The sequence below is a fragment of the Buteo buteo genome, chromosome 25 (assembly GCF_964188355.1).
Source record: "Buteo buteo chromosome 25, bButBut1.hap1.1, whole genome shotgun sequence".
Taxonomy (NCBI): Eukaryota; Metazoa; Chordata; class Aves; order Accipitriformes; family Accipitridae; genus Buteo; species Buteo buteo.
The window spans coordinates 3168280-3193330 of record NC_134195.1 but is presented as its reverse complement, the minus strand read 5'-3'; the positions used below and the strand labels follow the sequence as shown (position 1 = coordinate 3193330).

At 42.1% G+C, this 25051-nt stretch overlaps 1 protein-coding gene across 1 annotated transcript in view; it reads left to right on the top strand.

The window, feature by feature from the left end:
• Positions 1-25051, top strand: part of RASA3 (RAS p21 protein activator 3) — a 134906-nt gene that overhangs the window by 77451 nt on the left and 32404 nt on the right. The window contains exon 6 of the mRNA XM_075057213.1: positions 23393-23473. Within this exon, the coding sequence (XP_074913314.1) occupies positions 23393-23473 (81 nt within the window). The remainder of the gene's footprint in view (positions 1-23392; positions 23474-25051) is intronic.

Below are 25051 nucleotides of genomic sequence, written 5' to 3'. Positions count from 1 at the left end.
AGCAAACTTATTAACCAGGGCACAGTGCCACTGGAACGCAGCTGTACCTCTTTCAGAACAAAAGTTGCTATGTCAGTATAGCTGTGCAGCACCTGGAGGGCCCAGCCTTCCTTTAACGACTACCTGAGGACTCTCATTGTGTCATTTTCCATTGTGCAGTTTGAACATGACCGAGTGATGACGGTCACAGGCATTCTGAGAAACCAGGGTTCAAACCTGCATCTACAAAGTCCTAGGCTGGCATCTTTTGTTGAAGTGTTATTTGTATTGCTGTAGGTCCTAGAGCTTTGCAGGAGAGGTGGAAATAGAAGTTTATCTTGATTCAAATCCAGCCCTTGGCTCTTAGAAACAAACTTGAAAATCAGAGCCCAAGAAAGCTTTTGGCTGCTGAAGGCGTCTTTTCCCATTGTCGTCTTCTCTTCTGGAGCTGACCTGGGCACTCTGGCTCTGGCTAGTTTCCATGGCTATTTGTTATTTCGGTGGTAAGTGAGAGTAGAGCGTAGCAGTTTAGATAAGGGAATTGGAAAATTAAAGTTTCTAGAGTGTGTAGTTCCGTTGGTGCAGTTTTTCATGGCAATGTGTCTTACGAGTGAGAAAGAAAAAGGGCAGGATGAAGAAAAAGAAAGGGGAATGATTACACTGGGGGAATAAAAAGCACTTCAGAATGTCATCCAGCATTTTCTTCATGCCACGCTGTTTGCTTTAGGAAGGTATACAGCAAACTGCAGCTCTTAATGTTTTTCCACATGATTTGTAATCTTGTTCAGGTTTGTTCATGGATAGTTTGGTTCTAATGTTTTGACATGTAAGAAAAGAGTGCGGTAATTAAGCAATGCTCAACTAAATGTCTCTAGCTTGAATTTGCCAATGGGAAGAGCAGCAAAGGTAGGGCAGGCAGAACCTTTGTTATAGGTAGTTCGTGAGTGAAAAGCAGAGATGGTGTATTACGGGAGTGCAGCTTCTGATCGAGTTTTGTGAACATAACTGTTTTTCTTGTGGACAGCTCACAAATTTGTCGCAGTGAGCAAGTAAGACAAGGCTGTAAAACCATGAGCAAGAACCTAGAATCACTTCATCTTAAAAACAGACTTTCTGATGAATCTAACTCTTGTCTTGTGAACTTCCTTGACTTCCTTTCTTTAAGTTTTAAAAAAAAAATTTTTTTTTAAATTTTTCTTAATGGAGCTCTTAGCTGCAAAGATAAACACTACCCTGCAAATGGCCTCATAGATATAACTGATTAAACAATTCGGGTTTGCAAGGCGAACAAAAGCTGCTTCCACTGGGCAGCTGTTTAAAAATACCTGAGAGATGCATGCTTTTTTAAGCCCCAGAATAGTGCTTGTTTTCAAAGACACATATGCAGGCTGAATGAAGACTAGGCCTAGTTAGGAAACTTTTCTACCTATCCAGAAAATAAATAAAGATCAGTTTTACAGCTTACCCATAGGTCTTTACCAGTGTGCCCTCTGAGTCTGTTCACACTGCTGCCACCTCTGCATTCCAGAAAGCCTCGAAAGCAGCTGGGGCCTTGCTGAGCCAGCCTGCCGTTCTGTGGAGCACAGCGAACAGTCAGCTGGACAGGTGGATGGGAAAATTCATCTGAATGGAAGGGCAAATTAAAATGAAGTGCTGAGCTCTTGAACATTTAGTAGTAGTTTATTTTAAAATGCAAAAGGCATGCGAGGTTCCTTAGCCTCTGCAGAGGAAGCAAAAAATTAGTTTAAAAACTGTTACCTAATAGCTTCTCCTTAGGAAACATTCGATACTTTCATTTAGCTCTAAACCACTAAGCTGTTGTGCTTCATCAGAGTCCTACAGAGGCCCTAGTCTCTGCCAGCTGCTACAGCACAATCTCCTGGACTGAATCTCTGCAAAAGAGATTATAAGGAGAGGCATTAGTGGATTTAAAAGTTACATTGACAATAAAGATGCGGGCACCACACTCAGACTTCTTGTGTCCCCCGGCAGCTCCTGCTGTCATCTTCTGTAAGAACCACAACTCTCCCTTTTGCACACTCCTTCTGGGAACACTTTGCTACTTGTGGGCTCCCTCTGTGGAACTGCTGCGAAACCTGATGGTCCGAGTGACTGGCTGGGACACAGTTGTCAGCTGGGTCTCCGTAAGTCTCTCATGTCCCTGTTACAGGACTCGGGGTGCAGGCTCTTGATACGTTGCAAGTTCACATCATACAGAGAGCAGACCTACAGCCTGCTGAGCACAGACCTTTGCCCAAGTGTTTGTCAGATAAAAGACAACATGGATGGACTTTATGGCCTGGTCTCTTCGTGTAACTGCATTTGTACTAATGACTGTTGTGCCACGTAGTGAGTCATCTTGAGTGCTAGGAAAAAGTAAGTCTCATTCAGTAGGTTCTGGCTTCTCCCCTCTGTGTCCTTCACTCACAAAAGATGTCATGTTCTCTTCCTCCACACTCTTTCCAGCCACAGCCTTCCTGACCCTCTGCACAGTCAGCTGCTGCTTGTGGCTACCAACATCTGGCCTCACCTTCCATTGGCTGTAAAGTGAAGGCCATCTCTTGTTTGTCAAGTGGTTTGTCACCTGCCAGGAATCTGTCCATAATTTTATGAACATTTAAGGTACTAAGACCATGGAAAGAAGCAGTCAAGACTTTCCGATGCTCTCTGCTGCTTATGTCCATACCCACCCCTTTGTGCTGACACACAGCTCCTGGCAGCTGCTTGAGCAATGGTGTATTTTTATTTTTCTTCCCCTCACGTTTCTTAAGCTGAATCAGGCCTTAATCCTGTGCATCCTTGAAACTGCACTATTATTTTTCTGTAATGAAGAGGAAGGAAAATGAGTAGCAGGGACCAGGGAAGGATGCTCTTTCTGCAGGCGTACCAGGTTGAAGTGTTTGAACTAAGTCACGAATGGAATGTGTGTACCCATATTCCGTGAATACATCTGAAAAACAATGGCACGTGCTTCTCCCTACATTTTTTTGAGCTACCACTTCCCGTATACAGATCTCCTTCCTGCTTCACAACAGAAGTACTCGGAAGGGAGCTCTAGACCTTTTGTAAACCTTTCCCCACCACTGTTAGAGTAGATTCTGTGCAGCACAATTGTGTTTAGCACAGAAAGGTGATTCCCCAGAGGCTTTAAGGTGTCTGGGCTGGTCCAGCCATCTTTCGTCTCAGAGCAACATAGGCTAGGATCAGCAGATACATGCATTCGTGTTTATTTGATAAAGAGGAGGGCTCCTGCAGATAGCTTTGTAGAAATCTGTAGGCTTCGCTGTGGTTAAGCTACCAGAGGCAACTTTTAGAAGCAGTGTTCTGTATTTAGCAAGATGACATCTGACTTCCAGCATGCCTGAAGGAACAGACCACTGAACTCCTGTTGAAAGTCAGTGTGAGCTGGGAGCCTTGCTCCCTGATCTTCCTTTGAGAATTCCAGCATGTGTATGTAATTAGTCACATTTAAATGTCTGTATTTATTCAGTGTCCCCAGCTGCTCCTTCAAGTGTTGTCTTATGTCTTGTCTCTTAGGTTTAAAAAAAGCTTGGAAACATCTGCTTTGGAGACACCCCCCACCCCCACCCCCCACCCCCCCCCGCTCCTTTTATTCTCCGTTTCCCCCACCCCCAGTAAATCTGTGTATCTAAATAATAACGTATGTGGTTTAGTAGCCATTGCTGTCTTTCATATGTAGTAGCACAGTTTTCCCATAAGCGCTTCGTGAGTCTACAAATACGTTAGCAGTACTGAAATTTTATTTGATAAATGAAGCATTGGTAGCTCTGGTGTGGAAGATGTGGCTGCTCTGCATTAATTAATGAATTAAACTTAAATGCTGTGCAACTCTCGAGAGATCTGCAAGATGTGTTCTGACCATGTGGAACGAAGTTAAATGGGCTGTTTGTGAGAGCAAGCAGGAAAGGAAACAATAAGTAGATATGACATCCCTAAGATAAACACTTCAGGGGTCATTAAGAGAACAGTGACTGAGCTGTGGGCATTTAAGAGCTTTAAAAGCCCTTCTGAAGAGGAAGAGGGAGGTAAGGAGGAAGGTGTCATTTGTCAAGTGTGGTTAAAGCAGAAGGTCTCTGCTTAGGGGTCAGAGTGCTGGGACTTGGTGATGGTTCCCCAGCCTTCTCTGCCATGTGAATAGAGCACAGAGCATGCAGTGGGCAGCATCTGACCTTCCCCTCTGATTGCTCACATTACAGATTTGAATTTCCTTGTCCGTGAGCTTTGCTGGTAAGTGGCCTGGGCAGCACATTGCTCGCAGGTTGGCAACCATTGGCCTAAATCAGTCTGACTTTATGTAACTGTTCACATTTCTCTTACACAGCGTGATGTTTCTAAGGTTGAGGTAAATTATGCTCCATTTTGAAAATTTTAGAGGGTCAGCCTCTATGTTTTGCTTGTCCTCTGCTTTTTTTTTTTTCCACTGCTTGTGGATCAGCAGTCTGCATCCTAATCTAAGAGGAAAGAATAATCCCATTTTGTCTGGTGAAGGTTTGCTGTTGTCACCTGTGATTACATTTGGAGACACCTTGAAAAACTACAAGAGTGCAGCTAGTCCTTCAATCGTGGAATATATTTAGACGCTTTTGTGTAAAATTAATCATCTTTGAGAATTTTCCTTTAACTAGCTTGTTTTCTGCTTTTCTTGTTTGTTGGAGCTAGTTTACTTTCATGTAGGTAACTATCTTCATCAGATCCCAAGAATAGGTAAAGAAACTGTTTAAATGATTGGATTAAAGAGAGAACTTGGAAATGCGTGGGTACATTGTATCTATGATGCTGAAGACCAAATTTTGTCAGCTGTCGTGGCTCTGTCTCTGATGCTGATAAGAGTGGAAAGCGAGAGTGCAGGAAGGGTAGCCAGCAAAGTTTTAGATAATGCTTCTCTGTGCTGTTTTGTGATGTATTTTTTTTCTGAATTCCATTTTAATGCAGAAAACACTGGGACCCCTTAGTTTGGTGCAATTTCTTTAATCTCTCTTAGTATTACAGTTTCTTTAGTAGGTGGTGGTGGTGGTGGGTGGACTCTGGTTACTTGGTGGTGGTGTAGAGCAGGGTTTGCTCCTTTCTTGAGTGTGGTGTGCCATACTGTATTTTCCTATTTCAAATTAGAGGTGGTGTTCTGCAAAAAAGTCAGCAGGAACCAGGAGATGCTCCCTCATGGAGGCAGTGTGCTGATGACGCTAATTTGTTACTGTGTGAGGCAGCAGTGCTCCGTCTCAGGCTCTTTAGGGTATGTTGGCCTGGTGCAAGGCTGCAGCTCCTGTTGAGTCTGGAAGTAGCCTGAGGCCAGAGCTGGCAGTGGGTGCTCTTACTGTGATGTTACAGCTCTCTGTTCTTTGCCTAAGTTCAAAATGGGTCCCTGAGCCACCGTGCCTCTTGGGTTTGCTGCTTCCAGGTTTGGGGAACATATGTTTATGTGTTGCTTTAGAGAAGTTTCTACGCTATCGCAGAGACATAAGCCAGCTTTGAATGCGCTTCAGGGTCAAATGAAGCTTATTTTCCTGCCTGAAATAGGAGCTGAATCAGTTGTGGGGGGAAGTATTGCTGGCTGCAAGCAGGACAGTTTAATGTATGCGTCAATCAGATCCCTGCACAGTATTTTGAAAAATTTTGACTTCTGTTTGTTGCTGGTAGGGAATGCTAATGCGGGCATAAGGTGGTTTCAAGGCTTCATTTTCAATAAACTCAAGCATCCCTTAAAATGTGTCACAATCTCCTTTCTGTACAGAGCATACCCTGCATCAAGCTGCACCTTTTCCTGCAGGATTGCGTCTTGGTCATGCTTTTAATCTTGTATGTGTTTCATAACAAACTGGTGGGGGAAAATTGCTCAGAGATTAAATCACATAGTATCTGGTATTTTTATCATGTAGTGCTGCAATACTGTGGGTTTTGGGGAGTAGGGAGGGGAAGAGAAGGAATGGATATGTATCTCTGTCCAAGGCTTTAGCATAGTACATTAGTTTTTTTGCCTTCCTCCCAGCTCTGGTAGCATTGAGGTTACATTGCCTGCCATCTGAGTAGTTCTCCCCTTAGCTTTTCCATCCCCACCAAAACTTCTCTTGACTGTTCTGTAGCATAAATCAAATTTAGTTTGCTCACTCCCCATATCTATAAATACTATCTCCTCCTGCTGCCATGTTTCCCTCTAAATGAAGCTTGTTTCACCCTCCTTTGGTTTTGTATTCAGTGTTTCTTCAGTGCTGCTCCTCTGTTCATGAAATTCTTTGTTTACTCAAATCACAAATGTTGTCTTATCTGTATTCCTAATCAAGAGCAACTTCTTCAAATTAGACCCTTTGGCAGTGGTCCACCTCCAGCAGAACATGTTTTAAAGTGCTCACCATTTTGATATTGAATCGTCATCACATGAATCTCTGGAATACATATAAAACTGAGTTTGTAATTCAAGACTGGTTTGTAACTCTTCTAGATCAGTCTGTTTCAACAGTAAGAGCCACTTTAAATAACGTGAGGGTACTTCCTGTTTTACACAGAGTAAACATAGTCTAGGATTATAAATGGAGGTAAATTATTCAAGCATAAATCCTTTTGATAAATGACTTCTAAATGTGCTTGAAGTCACAGTGTTAGGGTGGTTTGGGGGCATTAGAGAGCATTCCTGTAGTATCCATATTTGTAAGAGATGCGTGGATTTTGAGAATTGTGAATCGTTAGCACCTTGGATGTGCTGACAGTACCCCAGATGTCTGCAGTTTTTACTTCACTGATGTCCTTTAATGGTGATCAGCCGGAGCAGTTCAATTATGTTTTGAGGTAGGGCCCTAGAAAAAATTAGTTACCTGTCTTGCAACATGACCTATATCAAAAGGCTCTTTGAAGTACATGGTATTTAGTGTAATACAATGGTAAATTTATATGCTGTTTCATTCTGAAAGACTGTTGGAATTCCTACAGCTTCTGTGGCAGGCACCATCCCAAACCAATGGTGGTGAAGCTTCTAAAGGAGCAATGTGATAGGACACAACTTAAAAATCACACTTCCCTCTGCAAGTTTTTCATCTGTTGCTGTAAGAGCAACACTTGCCAAGGTGATATTTAGGTAGCAGAACAGGGAACTGGGGGCATCAAGGTATGATAGGAATAGAGGAAGCTGGAGGGTAAGAGGGAAGTCACAGGGCCGCAGGTGTTGAAGTTAGGGATTTTTGCAAGTATAAGGAGAGTAAAGACATGGGACACAATGCATAGGACACACCCTTCATTAACTCTATTGTTCACAGAACTATTTGTTGAGAGGAAGTTATTGCAAGAAGTCTGACAGTGTATGTGGCAATAATGAGAAAGTATCTCATTCCCTACTCCATCCGGATGAGCTAGAAATCATGTTCACGTTTCGGGGTACATTATTGTACCGGGGTGCAACTGCTTATGTACTATGACCAAGTTCTTTCCAGAGTTCACAGTGCTAAAATCACCTGGTATCTACAGTAGACCTTGAATGCCATTTTCTGGCATTTTCAATAAGAGCTGATTGTGAAATATTTCATCTGTGTTGCTAATTATGTATTTGTAACATACAAAGCACTCGTGAGTGGGAAAGATTAAAAGTCTTTTAACATACATTTGTAATTTAATACCACTTTGAGATCAGTCACTTTCACTGTCCCACTCTTTTACTTCCCACTGTACAAGGCTCCTCCTTTAATCATTTTGTTCTCTCAAATATAAAGAAAAAAGGGAAATATTTTGAAAGAAAATACAAGATACCATTATAACAAGCAAAGAAATTGCCAAGGAGGCCATGCTTTTGGAGGCAGTAGTGTCTGCAATTAATTTTAACTCATTTTACAGTTGACTTGCTTCCAAGCTGATGGTTTTGTAATTTCATACAAGCTTCAAACAGAAGCAAGAATTCAGCCAGACTCTATACAGCTGCAGATGTACTGGATGCACATGGTGTTACCCTTTTAGTTGTTTGACAGCCACTGCCGTATTGTCCAGTTCCCTGTCCTGCTAGCCTAAACATCGTGTTGGTAAGAGGTGGCACGGTGCGATGGCCGACTCTTGCTATTTATGTACTGTTGAGTCAAAGGCTACAGAGAATCGCTGAGCTGCCGTGTGCAGCCCTTTCCTCCCTGGGGACATCCAGTGGTGCTCTCTTTTCTACACAGCCATTGGGTTTAACAGAAGTTGCAGACCTGGAGTATCTTTTGAGATCTCTACCACTTTTTCAAATTTCATGGAAATCATCAACTCCTTCAAAATAATCATCAGTGGGAAATTGATTGCCAAATGTAGGCAGAAAGGATTTTCTCATAAGCCTGTATCTTTAGGAGACCAGGCTAAAAAGGATGATGTTAAACTCAGAAGGGTTCATAGAAGAGCTACAGGAAGAATTGAAGACTTGATAAATGTGTCTCAAAGTGAGCGTGTTTGAAATTTTTCTTGCATAAATCAAAGTGATGAAACCACAGTATGCATGATATTCAGAGGAGAGTCCTGATTGCATGGTTACTTATTCTTACTGCAGTGGTACCCAATGGTTGGAAGCTAAAGGCTAATCTAGTGGGAAACAAGTAGTAAAACACTTCTCTTTTTTTTTTTTTTTTTTTTTGTCATGATCATTAATCAGTGAACAGTTACCTGCAGAGCATTGTAAGGATATTTTAATCATTGTGAGTCCCTTGAGTTAAGCCTCAATTTCTTTCAAGAAGGTGCTCTGGAGATACAGTAGACATCACGAATTCATTGCACAACTTGACTAGGTGAGAGCTTTCATCACTGTCTTAAGAGGCCAGGCTATGTGATCCCAATTATCCCTTTTGGTCCAAAAATATGAGGAGAAACTTAATGCAAGTATGAACTACTTCTGCCATAACTGGAATTATAGGAATTATAAAGCTGATGTGGGCTACTAATTAGAGCTGGTTATACCAGAATGCCTACCTGACCATGCCCTTAATTTGCATCTTGTTTTTCCCTAAGAGGATCTAAAGTGACAAGACACTAAAAAGTTTTTTAAAAGAGCACTTACTTTGCTTTTTTTTTTTTCTCCATCACCAGTGCTCTTAGTGCTGTACAAACAACAGTATAACCACCCCTTGGTGAAGCAGAGCCTTCTTTGGCTGGGATATCACAGGTTTTAGCTGAACCTAGGACATGGCCTTTCAGGGTAGAAAGTAAAATGGGACAGTGTGCCAGAGGAAACCGTTCACAATATGTGTAATGCTTTGCTCCTGGTAGGGTACCAGGTTTACCATTGTGATGTGCTCTCATTGTGCAGGAAATCTCATCTGGTGCTTTATCCCATCCAGCTGGCTGAGATATTTTGTATTCCATTAAAAGTCTGTGCCTTCTTCTCCAGGCACCTTCTGGGTATTGGTCTGTGATGGCTCAGTAGTAGGCCATCACTCAGAAGAGTCTAAATCATTTAATGTTTGGTGGGGTTTTTTTCCTGAAACACTACCTGTAAGGCAGTATGTTGATGTGTTTGTAGAGGAGAAAGCATCAGGCAGGATCATTCCAGGTGGGTATTTTTCTAATGTCTTAAAAATTGTAGAGAGTCTTCGGAGTCTGGTGCTTTACAGTTGTGGTGTTGCAGAGGATGATGCTTTGTTAAGAAGGTTTCAGTGCTAATGGAAGGTTTTGTCTGCGGGACCAGCTTTCTTTGGTGTTTCCACAGAATGGCCCCAAAACATCCTTCCTGCAGTTTCTGTATTATATTCACAGTGTGATCCTCTAGACACAGAACACTATAGCATGTCTCCAGGAGAGATGGTCCCTTTCTTTGCTGAAGCTTGTAAGGGAGAGGCTGTAGCAGGAGCTAAGCGCACCAGCAGTCATAACCGTATAGCCAGTACCAATAAGTAGAAAGGACAGCAGTTGATCAATGGAAGTGTAACACCAGCTCTGAATAGCTTTGAAAAGCTGCACATGTATTGTCTTACATGTGAGATGTTTCCGTACCCACTTCAGTGATTTTAGCATAATCAAGTGGCCTTATAGGACCAGAGGAACGATTCAAAGTAGGCAAATCACCATCCTGTGACAGCTGTTTTTCAAATGAATCGTTCATGAATCTTATTTGATCTCTCCTCTTGCCAAGTCAGAGACACTGAGGAGGATTTTTCAATTAATTTCATGGGAAGGAGTATTACGAAACGTGCTTTTTTAATGCCTGTGATGTTTGTGCTTCTTGGAATGAATAGCTCTATCTGCCTTAGTGGGAAAAAAAGTTAGGTAAATGAAATTCTAACAAGCCTGATCATGTTGCTGTTTGGATAACTAAAGAAGACTCCGCAGTTCTGCTTCTTGCCTTTCATAAATGTGGTGTATCTGAATGCTGATTTGGATTGAACACTTCTGTACTTCATTTTTTAATAAAACATAGTTTTTGAGGATATAATGCCTTGATTTTTACTGTTAAATACCTGTTACTGTGTGGTGCTTTTTATGATTTTTTTTTTACCTCCCCTGCTTGATTATTGCATTGTCTGTAATAACAATGAGATATGTTAACATCTTTTTAGTTATGTAAATCTAGACATCATCAAGTTATTAATATTATTTCTTGAATTCTAATTGGAGTGCTGTATTGGTTTTATGTGGCAAGGTTTTGGTAGCGGGGGGGGGTTACAGGGGTGGCTTCTGTAAGAAGCTGCTGGAAGCTTCCCCTGTGTTCGAGAGAGAGCGAGCCCATACCAGTCGGCTCTGAGATGGACCCGCCGCCGGCCAAGGCCGAGCCAATCAGTGATAGTGGTAACGCCTCTGTGATAACATTTTTAAGAAGGAAAAAAAAAAGTTGGGAGAGTGGGAAACAGCGGCCGGAGAGAGGAGTGAGAACATGTAAGAGAAACAAGCCTGCGGACACCAAGGTCAGTGAAGAAGGAGGGGGAGGAGATGCTCCAGGCGCCGGAGCGAAGATTCCCCTGCAGCCCGTGGTGAAGACCCTGGTGAGGCAGGCTGTCCCCCTGCAGCCCAGGGAGGTCCACGGTGGAGCAGATCTCCACCTGCAGCCCGTGGAGGACCCCACGCCGGAGCAGGTGGGTTCCTGAAGGAGGCTGTGACCCCGTGGGAACCCCGCGCTGGAGCAGGTTCCTGGCAGGACCTGCGGATCTGTGGAGAGAGGAGCCCACGGAGCAGGTTTTCTGGCAGGACTTGTGACCCCGTGGGGGACCCACGCTGGAGCAGCGTGCTCCTGAAGGACTGCACACCGTGGAAAGGACCCATGCTGGAGCAGTTCGTGAAGAACTGCAGCCCGTGGGAATGGCCCACGTTGGAGACGTTCGTGGAGGACTGTCTCCCGTGGGTGGGACCCCACGCTGGAGCGGGGGAAGAGTGTGATCAGCCCTCACCCTGAGGAGGTGAAGCGGCAGAAAATAACGTGTGATGACCATAAACCCCATCCCTGTCCCCCTTGTGCCGCTGGGGGGGCTTGGTGGAGAAATCCGGGAGTGAAGTTGTGCCCGGGAAGAAGGGAGGGGTGGTGGGAAGGTGTTCTGAGATTTCATTTTATTTCTCATTACCTTACTCTGGCTGATTTGTAGTAAATTGAGCTAATTTTCCCTAAGCTGAGTCTGTTTTGCCCGTGACGGTAATTAGTGAATGATCTCTCCTGTCCTTATCTCGACCCGCAAGTTTTTGTTATATTTTTCTCTCCCCTGTCCAGCTGAGGATGGGGGAGTGATAGAACGGCTCTGGTGGGCACCTGGCGTTTAGCCAGGGTCAACCCATCACAAGAGCATTTTCACGTTAACTGTGACACAACTTGTATAACCTTAGCCCAGTTCTCTTGTCAAAATGAATTCAATGCATCAGCATTACTTTGGGACTCAGTTGGCAACTTAACTGTCATCAGGTTTCAGTAGTAGTAATCAGTCAGCTTCATTTGAATTCCTTAATGAAAGTATTGCATGTGTAGGAAAGATCACTGCCCTTTAATAATAAGTACTGTTAATCAAGATCCCAGATAATCTGATTATTCACATAAGTGTAATCAAAAGTTGTTCTGAGTTGTTTCAAGTTGTGTTTTTAAAGCATTAAAAGTTCCACCTACCTCAGGTGTGCCAAGGCATGCCCAATACAGAAGGTTGTAGCCTCCATGTAGTGTTTGAAGGCACCTTTGATTGTTTTCTAGGTCCACAAATAATTACGTCTTTTCTTTTTAAACTGTGAGGGTTTTTTTTTTTTCATTTAGAAAGGTGTATTTGCTACTATAACACATCTAATTAAATATATGATGTGAGAATCTACGTGAAAGAGTCTTCAAGGATTTATTTAGTAGAGAGATCATTATACTTGGACTGGGTAGGGATGAGAAGAAGCTGGCTGGGTTTTCATTCTGTTGGTGCCATGGCTTTTTTTAAACCATCTCATTCCTTTGTCTTCCCTTCCTGCGTGCACTCCCGCCACCCAAAAGTTGTTGAGATTTGGTCCAGACTCTCAGCTGATGCATTCCCTTTGCCCAAGAGGTCAGGGTTATTGTGCCCTGTGGTTCAAGTGTGTTGTGGCATGAGATTTAGCTGCTTTCCTCCAATCTGCTGTACTTCATGCTCTGCAGTTGTTACAGATTTCTATCTGTTCAGGTCACTTACCAGCATGTCTGAATTCTTATTTAAAATATTACTGTCTATGGCCAACCGGGGATAGTAGTTTGGCTTGGCTATACTCAGCACTTTGGAGGAAATCCTTACTCGCTAGCTAGGTGGGAAACCCCTGGGTAAGTTAAGGACGTGCTGCTGCTTCTTTGCTGTTTTGTTTGTTACAGTTGAACACCCCCTCACCCCCACCCCCCGGGGTGCCTTATTTCCTTCTCTCAGTCATATGGTCTTTAAAGCTTCTAGTTTTAGTCTCTTCCCCTCTTATATTTTTACTGACTTTGTAATCAGATCCCTGCCAGTAGGCTCAAAAGCCTTTTTGGGGGGTGATTTCTTGGTAACTTTTGCCCTTTTTGTAGATGTATGAGGTCCCCGCTGGCTGGCAGAGGGGAAGAGTCAGGACATGCTCATGCAGTTTATTTTGTTTGCTTATATGCTCATGCATGTACACAGTGACATGCGGGCCCTGCCTGCACGGAGGGATTGTGCTGTGTGCTGGCGGCTCCTTCCTGGGAGCAGGTTAAACTTGGCCAGGCCTCAAGTCAGAGATCGTTGCAGTTTGCTTTCCATAAACCCTGTATATCCCATATAACACACTGTGCGTCTTCTCGAGACCGACCTATGTGTCCAAGCAAAGAAAAACAACATGGGAGATTTTTGTGTCACTGGCTGGCTTCATTATGTAGCTATAACAGCCTTTCTGTGTCTGACTCCCATGCTGCCTTTTGGTCTTTGGTCTTCTTTCTTTCCTTATCTGCCTGTACAGACAGTATCTCATTGTTTCCATTTAATATTGCCATAGGCCACAGTCAGCTCAGCTAAAGCTGTTGTCTAGGCTCTAATCGTTTGCTGCATGTTGTAATTGTTGTTTTGTGCTTCACTCCTTCCTTGCATTCCTCGCCACGCTGCTTTAACACAGATGCTTCTGCAACTGCCTTGATATGTTGACCCATTCCTTGTCTTCCTGCCATACTAAATCAAATTAAAATTTCCTCACTTTCCCTACAAGAACCAATATAGTACTGTCACTAAGCAGATTTATCCTTTCCTGATTGTACCTATTCTTTTGTGTTGTTATTCCCTTATAATTTTGACATACTTCTTGCTTTGCTGCAACTTCTATTTAGGTTTTCTGTCTCCTCTGAAAATCATAGTGTGCTAGGAATAACTCCTTACTTACCCTTTCTCTTTACTCTCCTGTCCTTCACCTATCACCCCCTGTTAATAACTGGGGTTGCAAGTCCAAGACCAAGGCAGGAGGAAATGATGATGTCAGTGCCAGTAATAGTCACTAAATCAGTGCAGTTAAAAATTTCAGCAAGCTTGTGTCTTTAAGGCCTCAGGGCACTGTCACAGCAGATAATTTAACCATTTTTTATATTAACTAGAAACTTTTCTGAAGTAGCTTTTAGGAAGCTTGCAACTCTTCTGTAATGACTCAAACTGGCTTAACTGCTAATGGATTAACTCCTTGTCCTGCGAGAACAGGATGGCTGACACCCACTTTTTAGTCTGTTCTCTTTATTTAGTAGAGAGTACAGATGGTACTCTGTAAATGCGTGGTTTTAAAAGTCCTTCTAGAGCTGATGCTGGGAAGCAAATTGGATGTTTTGAACTGTAGCATGGAGGACAGCTCCCATGTTAATAGCAGAAAAAAGTCCGTGTGATTTTTAAGCTATTAAGAAATGTTTAGATGTCTACTGACATGAGAAAATTTTGCAGTTTATTTGAAGTGATAGTGGTTTTAGGGATGTATACGTATTAACATTATTTCTTCCTTGCATTTAATGAAACAGTTTTTTTGCATTGTCTGTGGTTTTACTGTAGTATCTCTAATATTATTTGGTTTAGATTGTGGAAGCAGGGGTTGTGCTCATTAGCTTTCATTTGCTTTCTGTATATTATTGATTGGCTTTGTATGAATATTTGTTCCTGATTTGCTATTAAATATCTTCAGTAAATACCTGGGAAGGAAATTGTTGTTCGAACCCAAATATTAACAGTCAATTCCTCTTCCTTTGCTCTGTCTGAAGGAAATCACCATTAACAGCCTTGTGTTAACAAGAATTGTGTGTGTGACACAAGTGTTGTGCATACAGAGCTTTCTAGTTAAGACTAAAAGCTAATCTGGGTGCTGCATGAGGCTGCAAAAACTGCGGTAGGTCAGCTCAGGGAGGAACCTATGTTCAGGATAACATGAGTTTAAGAATGTGTTTAAATGTTTTGATGGATTGCAACTATTCTGGACGTAACTGGGAATGGAGAAGAAGAGGCAGTACTTATGTGGGGTTGCAGCTGTAATCTCAGAGTTTCAAGGTTTCTGTTGTGCTTTTGGTGTGGAGGCTTTGGAGAGTATTTTAAAGAGAAAAATCAAAATAGTTGCCTGCACAACCTGTTCCTCTGATCTGTATAAGCTCTATCCAGACTTCAGAAGCTGAAATGGGGGTGGTTTTGAGTGTGTAATGTACCTTGTGTATAAATGTTTCAGAGCCAATGCATCAAATACTGTACAGCTTTTATTTTAAGGGAATACACACTAAGTGAAATGCTGGTCCCAGTTAACGTTGTGCCATTTATTTGAATGGGGCAGGATTTCATTTAGTGCCACAGATCTTTGTGGCAGAGTGAACTGTCATGTGAAGGGGGGAAAAGTAGCTCTAGTTAAGCATTAATCTTCTCGGAGGTTAAGGGGATAGCAAGGTCTTTCTTGTTTGTAAGCCAGAACATGTTTGTTCGCCAAAAAAAACCCCAAACCCAGAAAGAGGAGGCTATCATCCAAAGAGGATAGGGTACTGCTGGAGTTCCTAAAGGCGAGTGGTTTTCCTGGAGGTCCAGTAAAAGAGAGGGAAGGATAGATTGGGGAGCAGCAGTGTGGCTGAGGATTGGATAAAGACTCTGGTTTCAGGTTTCCTGGAGAGATGAAAAAATGTAGTGGGGAAATGGCTTGAAAAATCATGATGATAAAGTAAGCATTGATGGTTTTGTTTTTTTCAGTATGTGTATATCTACTTGGACATTGTTCCATCCTTTCCTTTCCCTGGTTCATTCTACCAGGTGTGGTCAGTGGTCACCAGAGACTACATAATGCTGTAATAATTAGTGTCTGAAGGTGAACCAGGGCACATCACTGTGGACAATTCACAGTATGTTCGAACTGCCTTCAGAGGAACCTGGTCTGTCTCCAGTACAGAAAGCATTCAGGTGAGAAGAATAGTAGGAAATCTCATTTTGGTACAAGTAGATTACTTTGGAAAGTCAAGGAATAGGTACTTTTGAAATCTTACCTGACTAGAGTTCGCTTACTGGGAGTAGGCATGATCCTTTGGCTTCAAATGTTCATCCAGAGGAGAAGGGCTTGACTCAATACATGGGTGCAGTATTGCTAGCCTCAATACTCCCTGCGGACAGGGGCAAGGCAGAGTCAGAGTATGGATTGATACAGAAATTTTGAGGAGGTTGGGACATGATTATCTTAGTATTTTTGATGATGGAGTGTTGTGGTTTAACCCCAGGCAGCAACTAAGCACCACCCAGCTGCTCGCTCACCTCCCTCACGGTGGGATGGAGGAGAGAATCAGGAGGGTAAAAGTGAGAAAATTCGTGGTCTGAGATAAAGACAGTTTAACAGGTAAAGCAGAAGCCACGTGTGCAAGCAAAACAAAACAAGGAATTCATTCACTACTTCCCATGGGCAGGCAGGTGTTCAGCCATCTGCAGGAAAGCAGGGCTCCATCATGCCTAACTGTGACTTGGGAAGACAAACGCTTTAATTCTGAATGTCTACCCTTTACTTCTTCCCCCAGCTTTATATGCTGAACGTGACATCCTATGGTCTGGAATATCCCTTGGGTCAGTTGGGGTCAACTGTCCCGACTGTGTTTTCCCCCCCCCAACTTCTTGTGCCCCCCCCCCAGCCTGCTCGCTGGTGGGGTGGGGGGAGAAGCAGAAAAGGCCTTGGGTCTGTATAAGCACTACTCAGCAATATTGAAAACATTCCTGTGTTATCAACACTGTTTTCAGCACAAATCCAAAACATAGCCCCATATTAGCTACTGTGAAGAAAATTAACTCTATCCCAGCCAAAAGTAGCACATGGAGGCAGAGTGTAATTTAAAACTGGAGTGGAGGGAATGGTGAAAATTTTTGCCTTATTCCAGAAGAAACAGGCCAACAGGCCACTCAGTCAGCCTCTTGGCAAAAAAGGGTCGTGTGTTTGTGTTAAACCCCAAATGAAGATCTGGTAGATTACTTTGGAAGTGAAGAGGGAGTACAAGGTTTGTCTGAAGATGCACTAACAGCGGTTGAGATGTAACATCTGGTCAGACCAAAAGCCAGGACGCTGTCTCTGAGTGTGTCCAGTAGGAGGTGGAGAATTATGAGACCAGTCATACGGTGATACACTCTCCTGGCCTCCAGAAACTTATGATTCAGGGAATTTCTGAGCTAGATGTAGTGCTTTTGTGCTTAGTAGTGGTGGATGCAGATACATCCAGGCAAAGCCCCTCTAAAACATGTGAATATGACTGGTTTAGCAAGGTCCTGGTCACACTCAGACCAAGGGAATAAGGAGGAGGCCTGGGGACAGTCCCTGCTGGAAGTGGAAGACAGAAGTCAGCTCACTGGTCTGAGACCAGCTACCACGTTCCAGCACAGATGTGAAGTTGGCTAAGGTACACGTGGAAGTCTTATCATGCAGTGTTACCTCGAAGTTCCTCTTAAACCACTGGGTATGAGTAAGGAGCTCGGATTGTGATGCAAGGCTGCACTGAAAGAAAAGGACATTCAAGAATGAACTGAATGCAGCAAGGAAAGGAGAAATGCCACTTCTTTACTGTCAGACTAGATGAAAAGGCTGGATTACTCTATTATGAAGTTAAAGATTAATAGTCTATTTTATGTGCTCTGAGAAGTCCATTCACAAAGGGAGACTATTCAGAGGTGCATTGTTACCCCTGGAAGACAAGGTACTCGGGATTGTACATATGTTACAAGATGACCCTGTAGTCAGTAAAAAAAAAAAGAAAAAAAAAAGAGGGATATCCAGAGAGATTCAAGAAAGTAAGTCACATACCCAGCATTGGGGAATGTACCTTACCAAACAAATACTTAGCATAAGCCAAAGATGCATTGTTTTGATGACAGTTCTGACAAATCTGCCACAAAGTTTGCTTTTAAGTTGGTACTTCTCTGTCTGGTTAGGCTTACCACACAAAGTACTGAGTGTTCAAGTAATTAGATGACTAGAGTCAGCAAGGAGGAGGAAGTCTCTTGTCTTTGAAATGACACGGAGAAGAACCTGCGTCCGGCCAAAAAATACTCATATGAGATGGGACAAAGCCTCAAGGTAAAGAAATGGGAGAGGGCTGGAATGAGTGGAGGCTGGAAATAGAATATTAATAAGACACATCAGTAAAGTTGCCAAGCATTAAGATCGATCCCAGGAACCCAGTATGTACATGAAAGCAATTAAAATACATGTATTATGTACAGTGATAGAAAGCAAGATTGTGTCGAAAAAAAGATGTATTTTCTGTTGAGGAATCACAGTGAGAAAATAGTCTGATTTGAGAAGAGAGAATGGCAACAGTGTGCTGTTCCCTCCCCTAGGCTGAAACTGTGGGAAGAACTGAGCCTGACTAGCTACACTGGAAGTGATTCAGTCTGGAAGAACAGTAAATAGGGATACATGTTTTAAGAACAGCTACATCCCTTCTGGTTTCTTTGTGTCCGTTTTTGCATTGATCATCCATTCTGGCACACAAGGATGCCGATGACACATGTGCATCCTGAACTGATCAGAAAGCCTATAATTTTTAATAATTTTTTTGTGATTCCAAGGAAGGGGTGTGAAATGCCCACAGGCTTGCATCACCCTGATGTTGCTCGCCTGCGTTAAACCTGGTTTTCAGTATGATTGTGTAGGAGCTGTCTGCGACTACAGCCTACAGCTCTTGGTTGGCAGCCCAGAGACAGAGGGAATGCCTGTACTGTCAGAGGTGAGCTGCTTAGTCCTTGTTGAAAAATCTTTTCTCCTTTCAAAACCTTCTCCTCTTGCCTCTCTCTCAACTTCTGTAATCATGTAATTTAAAGGCAAGAGGGCATGCTTGTGGTGTGTTTGGGTTTGAGGTTTTCTTTTCCCCTCTGGGAATTTTCCATAGCTTATTTACTCTTATGAAGGTTTGGTCATGAACCACATTGAAAACTGAAATGTCTTGTTCCTTGAAACCTGTTAATTTTATAAACCACAAGCAAAATATAGTGAGGCAGCTGCATTTAGATTTTTCCTATATGACCCAGCACTAACCTTAGCCCAGCCCAGCCAGGCTAGCTGCGAGGGGTGGCTCACCCTGCCCCAGCTGGGCTCGAGACAGCTAATGATCAGAAACTGCCAGTTGGGCAGAAAAGATTCTAGCAGCCACCAGACATTTTTCTTCTGGGGCCTGATGAGTTGACTTGTAATTCTTGAACAATCTTGATTGCCTAGGCTTTTTTTCATTATCCGAGTACATGTATGTTAAAATAATTCTGCAGATGATTAGAGCGAAGGCATTTCGTTTTTACTGGCTTTATTCACTGCTTCCCAATGTGCCCCCCCCGCCCCCGCTAGAGATTATACCTTTATTATACATTTCTTTTTGTACGTTTTTTTCGTCTAATCCAGATATGAACTGTCAGTCATAATAATGTGATACCCATGTGGCAGAATTGAGGCTCCATTTTATCATGTCTCTGAGTAGCTGTCATTTTGTTCTAGCTCTTTTCTTGCTTGCCAATTAAAGCCAGTATTTTGGTACCGGGTTGAGAGAGGAGGAGTGTTAATTTTACCCAGCAGCATTTTCCCATGCCTGAAGAAAGTGGCCGTAGCGAAAGCAGCTCTAGGATTACAGTTTCCTGCAGCTAATGAGGGTATACTAACATGAGTTGACCAGACCTGTGCCTTGTTGAATTTTATTCCCTACAATGCTTAGTAAAATATAAGAACCAGAATGAGTCTCTCTCCAGAAAAAGCCTTCCTTCCTTCCTCAAAATCCTAAGTCTTCAGTCTTTTGCCTGCTTTCTCCAACATCCTTAAACAATAACAGCTTTTAAATTACCTGAAAGGCTTGGAATACAGTTTATGTCGGTGTCTGTTTCCTGTTTTCCCACATTTTGTTTCTTTCAAGGTTGTTTTTGCTTTTCTGATTTCAACTGCACACAAAGAAACGTCTTACTCTTAGGTCATCTTGACTGTATGAGAACACCTGTGTATTTTGTTTTTTTCTTTTGTTTTGTTTTTTTTTTGTTTGTTTTGGTTTGGTTTTTTTCCCCTGAGAATGTAAAAACTACCCTACTGTGTTAAATACCTCTCTAGTCTAGGCTAGTACTGTTTCCGATATTTGCTGGTGAGTTATACTTCAAATATGGTATGATTGCTCCAGTGTTACACCCTTCTCAATCAGCAATTTGGGCTTTCCTCCACTGGAGGAGGCTTCTGGACCACTAAGCTTTAATAGCTGCCTACAGACCTACACTCCATGAGTTCATGTAGTCCTGGTTTGAATCCATGTATTCTTTTGGCCTCCACAACATCCCATGACAATAAGTTTTGCAATTTCATTACACTTTGTGTGGGAAAAGTACTTCCTTTTGTTTATTTTAAACCTGCTGTCTGGTAATTTCATTATGTACCCCTTAATTCTTATTTTGTGAGGAAATGTTCTTCGCACCATTCATGATTTTGTAAGCTGTTCACGAATGGATAACTTCTGGTTTTGGAGCTGGAGAATACAAACCTGGGAGAACCACAAGCGATTAGAAGTCATCCTGTTCTTCTCCATGTGTTTTGTAGAGCACGCACAATTCAAGATGCAAGTGCCCAATGATGTACGTTGTTGTGTTCTCTCTGACCAGCTAGTTATATTGTTTGTCTCTTTAACTGTTGCTGACAGTTGACGTGATGATGGTAGAGGGCTATCCACAAAACCTGTAAAAAATTCTTCTGTGTGGCAATATTAGAATAGATCCTATCATTGTATATGTGTATAGTTAGAGTATGCCGATTTTTTTTGTGTGGATAACTTCACACTTTCCATCATTCAGTTAATTTGTGATGTTATTGCGTGGTGATTTATAAACTTTGCACGTCCTCAAGTGTAGATCATGCTGTCTGGGATCACTTTCTGTTGTCTGCATATTCCTGAAAGGACTGCTTTTATTAAAACAGGAATCGTACTCTCTCTGAACATGCTTTCTCTGTGTTTAATATCACGTAGTTCTTCCTATGTGGATGAGAGGTGGCTTGGAAGCCATTCATCGACAGCAGAAAATAGGCTGACTGCTATAAAGCCATTGAGTGACTATTTCATTTTTAAAGAACTTACGGGCTGCCTTAAGGAAGCAGTGGAAGGGGTGAGGGGTTTGACACTGACACTTGGTGTTCAATTGTTCTGTTCAAACAGGAGTGTGTTGAAGCCACATCTGCTATCCTAGAAGAATTACCAGCAGTCATGCTGTAGCTCACTGGCAAAGCGTTTCTGCTGTGAACGTAGTCATATTAGTGTAAAGAAGGAAAGTGGTCTGTCCTTTACTCATAAGAAAATCAAGCTGGACCTGCCTCTTCATAAAGGCTTTCTGCTGGTACTTAGGCGTTTTTCCTCCTGCACTTCTAGCTACTCTGCCAGAAGGCTACAATGTAAAGTTCCCTGTAAGTGTTCTTTCTGTTCACATCTGCCCTTTTTAAAGTTAGTAAGTAGCATTTTCCTTTCAGTTTTGAATACTTGTATTAATATATGTGCAAAAAAGCCTATTCTACACCTTTTCTGTAAGGTAGGCTGCATGAATTTGGAGTAGGACTTGCTTGAAAACAGGCATTTAGTCTGCTTACGAGGCCTCTGAGAGGTGTGGAGCTGTCAAATATACATGTTCTGTGGGTATCTCCTGCCTTTCTGGAGCAGCAGCAAGGGACTAGGGAAGAAACTGCTCAGTCATCTCAAATGGCACTAGATGCATGTGTTCAGACAACCAAATCACATATATTGTGTGTTGCTTGACGTTACGGGTTACTGGGGCTTGCGCCTTGCGTTTCCAGATGGTGCTGGGATAGAATTTGTGGCTTGAATTTTGCTGTTTGCATGGTAGCACTCTGCAATATTGGATACCTGCTAAACTAGGCATCTGGGAGGCTTCTAAATTGTCTGTGTGGAAGGTAAACTTGTAGTGAAACAACAGAAGTCCAGAAATAAAAGCAGCACAGTGCCTATGCAATCCAAGTTTTTCCTAACTTTCTCTATGGTTTTGATCTATGATTTCACTTGAGTATCCAGAATGTGGAACATAATTCTCTTTGGCACTAGTGTTAGTGAATCAGCAATGAGGAGTCATCTAGGTTAATAACTAAATGCTTTTGCATGTGTATAGGGGCTATGCAAATGAGAAGCTTGTGAGTGAGTGCATTATTGGGGGCTGTCTGTATTAAGCCAATTCCTTGGCCTTTATTCTGCAGGATCATAGGTGTGAGAATCCACCTATGAATGTAACGCAGCACTTCAGCTGCCTGTGTGTGTCCCCTTAGTGTGATCTTCAGTCTTCATGTACTTCTAGGAGTGTGGGAACCTACCTAGGTTGTACCTCCTCTGGCACAAAAATGATTCCTGTATTGGTGCGGAATATTTAAATTTTTTCCTCCCCTTATGCAGAGCAAGTGATAGGTCTGTATTTAAACTATATCGGAGGTTCACATTGTATGTTACCACATAACTTGCTTTGTGGATAAAATCAGTGGAGCACTATCTGTTACTGAATTTTTCTCTATTGATTTTTAAAATATTTTTTTTGGTATCAAAGTTGCTGTTACTGAAAGCAGTAAAATAGATATTGCTTTTCTTGCTGATTTTATAGCACCCAGAAGTTTGCAAGATACTTCACACTGCAAGTATAGTACTACTCACCTGCCCAAAGAGCTTCAGAGTCTGTCTCCACTGAAATTTTCCAGTTATAATTGCGTGAATACATCAGCCCAACAGGCTTACCTGTTGGAAACAGAACTTGTTTCAGGAGGGAGAGTCCTGGCAACTGGCTTGTCTGCCTTTGTTTCCAATTGGTGCTGCATTCCTCAGTACGTTTTACCTTGTGAAACACGAAACATTTTTTCACTGGTTTTGGGGGTTATGTTGGTTTTTTTTCCAAAGAGGTGTTGAAATGAGAGTGTGGAAGTGCAGATTTCTCACCATGGCTTGCAGCAAAACCCAGTTTGTTCCATTTTGTCCCTCCAGTGTCTCCTTGACGTCTTCAGTGTAGAACTGCTGGATGTGTTTATTCAGTTTTGCTATTTAAAAGTTTAATGGAGAAAGATGTCTGTGTCATACTGTCTCCTGGTCTGTAGTTAACTCACCTTTACAAATAAGCCCATGCCAAATTTTGTCAAAAGCTCTGAGAAATTGCTTGACTATTGCTGGGATCTGTCTGTGTGGTTTTTTAATCTTTTGTTACAGAAGTAAATTCTGGTTATTTTTTTGTGAATAAATTGTCACAGAATTTTGAAGTGCTGACAGCTCCCATCTTGTCAGCAGACTCTTATTTCATGAAACTTAAGTTGTTGTACTTGCATAATAAGAATCCTTTGAGTTAAGGTTTCTCTCTAATTTAACAGTATTTTTGACCCCGTTAAAGTTAGTATTTAAGGCCAAAATATGTTTTCAAGTTTAGGTATAAATTAAAGGCTTGGGCTGAGTGACACTTCAGTTCCCTAGTGTAAAGTATAGTGAAAAGGGAACAGAATGAAAATGTATTGCTTTTATTTTCACTTCAGTCTCCTCCCATTTCATTGATTTGTTTGTGTGCATTTTCTTCTCTTCCAGAGTTTTAGAGTGCCAAGGGCTGCCCATTGTCAACGGGCAATGCGATCCCTACGCCACTGTTACCTTAGCAGGACCCTCCAGGCAAGTACTGCACATAGAAGAGCTTCCATTTTATAGGGATGGTTTCTGTTTCCTTTGTCTATTATAAATCTGCATTCTCAGATGGACAGATGGGAGTATTTAGACTCCACTAGAATATGTTAAGTGTTGGTGTGTGCATGTATGAACTACTGAATTATACTAGAGTAAGTAATTTGAGGCTTGTTTCAGTTTTGATGTATGTAAAGGTCTGAATAATCCCTGAATAATTTGAATTTCCTGGAGTATGTAATTTGTGGCTAGGCTTAATTTGTGCATCTTCTTACCTCACAGTTGGAGGCCAGTTTTTGAGCAAATTTATTGCCTAATTTTGGGCAGGGGCAGAAGAGAAAGCTGAATACATCAACATCTTGCAGAGTATGCACGTCTGTATGTGAATATTTAGAGTCTTTTCACTTTAAAGGTGTGGCAAATTAATGCGTATGTCAAAAGCCCTTGGTGGCTCAGTCCTATAATTCAATATATGTGGACATAATAGCATGGATAAAATTTGGAATGAGGTTTTTGGTAACGAGATTCTGCATAATACTCTTCAGTCTAAATTTGGATTCAGTTTTCCTGTTCTGTTATAAAAATTTCCTGTGCTGTTGGATGTCACTGTTTTGTTTCTGCTTACCTAGAGTCATCTTTTAGGTCTGTGCTATGGTAGAAACAAAACAGTTTTGCTATGACCTCAAAGACTCAGATTTGGTAGCATGGGTTATTCATAATGTTTTATAACAATTTATTGAAAATACTATAAATAAGATGCATTCTTGGCAAATACTTACCTTGCATGCAGAGGAGTCTTTGAGACTGGTCTGTATTCTTCATCTTTGTCTTGGTGTGTTATGCCTTATCTCCATTAATCAGCTGTGTATTTGAGTCGTATGCTTTGATATTTTAAGCCCGTAACTTGTTTCAGATGGTACTGGGTGGCTATTACTTAAACTGTAAGGAGATTTCTTGACTAACCCTTGTATCTTTGGATGTCCAAACTTACCTTTGTTTGCTTCCCTCCTCTCCCCAGTCCAGATAACATATAACAACTGAAAAGTGTTTTCCTTCAGAATAAGGAGCATAGCCTCATCCTATTCCTGTCTGTTTTTTGGTGGGGGGAGAAGTATTGCCTCCTATCTCCAGCAAGCAGCATGCAGCTTATTCCCATCCACTGCTTTGTAATTGCCCAATAATTGTGCTTGCCTTAATCGCCTCCTGTTCTACATCCTGCTTTCCCAGTCCCCTCCCAGATGGGCTTATCGGTAAAGAGGTTGACTGGCAAGTGTGACTGATGAGATGGGATAGGCAATCTGCCTTATGTCCTGGAGACGATTAGTCTCTCTTATCTCTCAGCTCCTCCTAGGAATAGTGGGATATTCATAATCTCTGCATCATTCTCCTCTCCGGATTTTTCAAGGCTTCTCCTTTTAGAGTAGGAAAGCTACTTTATTCTGCTGCATTTATGCAATGCCAAGCATAAAAATTACAACAAATGTGCTGCTGCTTATTGTGTGATTTGTGCTTACAGAGCCATCAGCCTTCCTGACCAAAACTGTTTCTATGCCTGTATTACAGATGGGA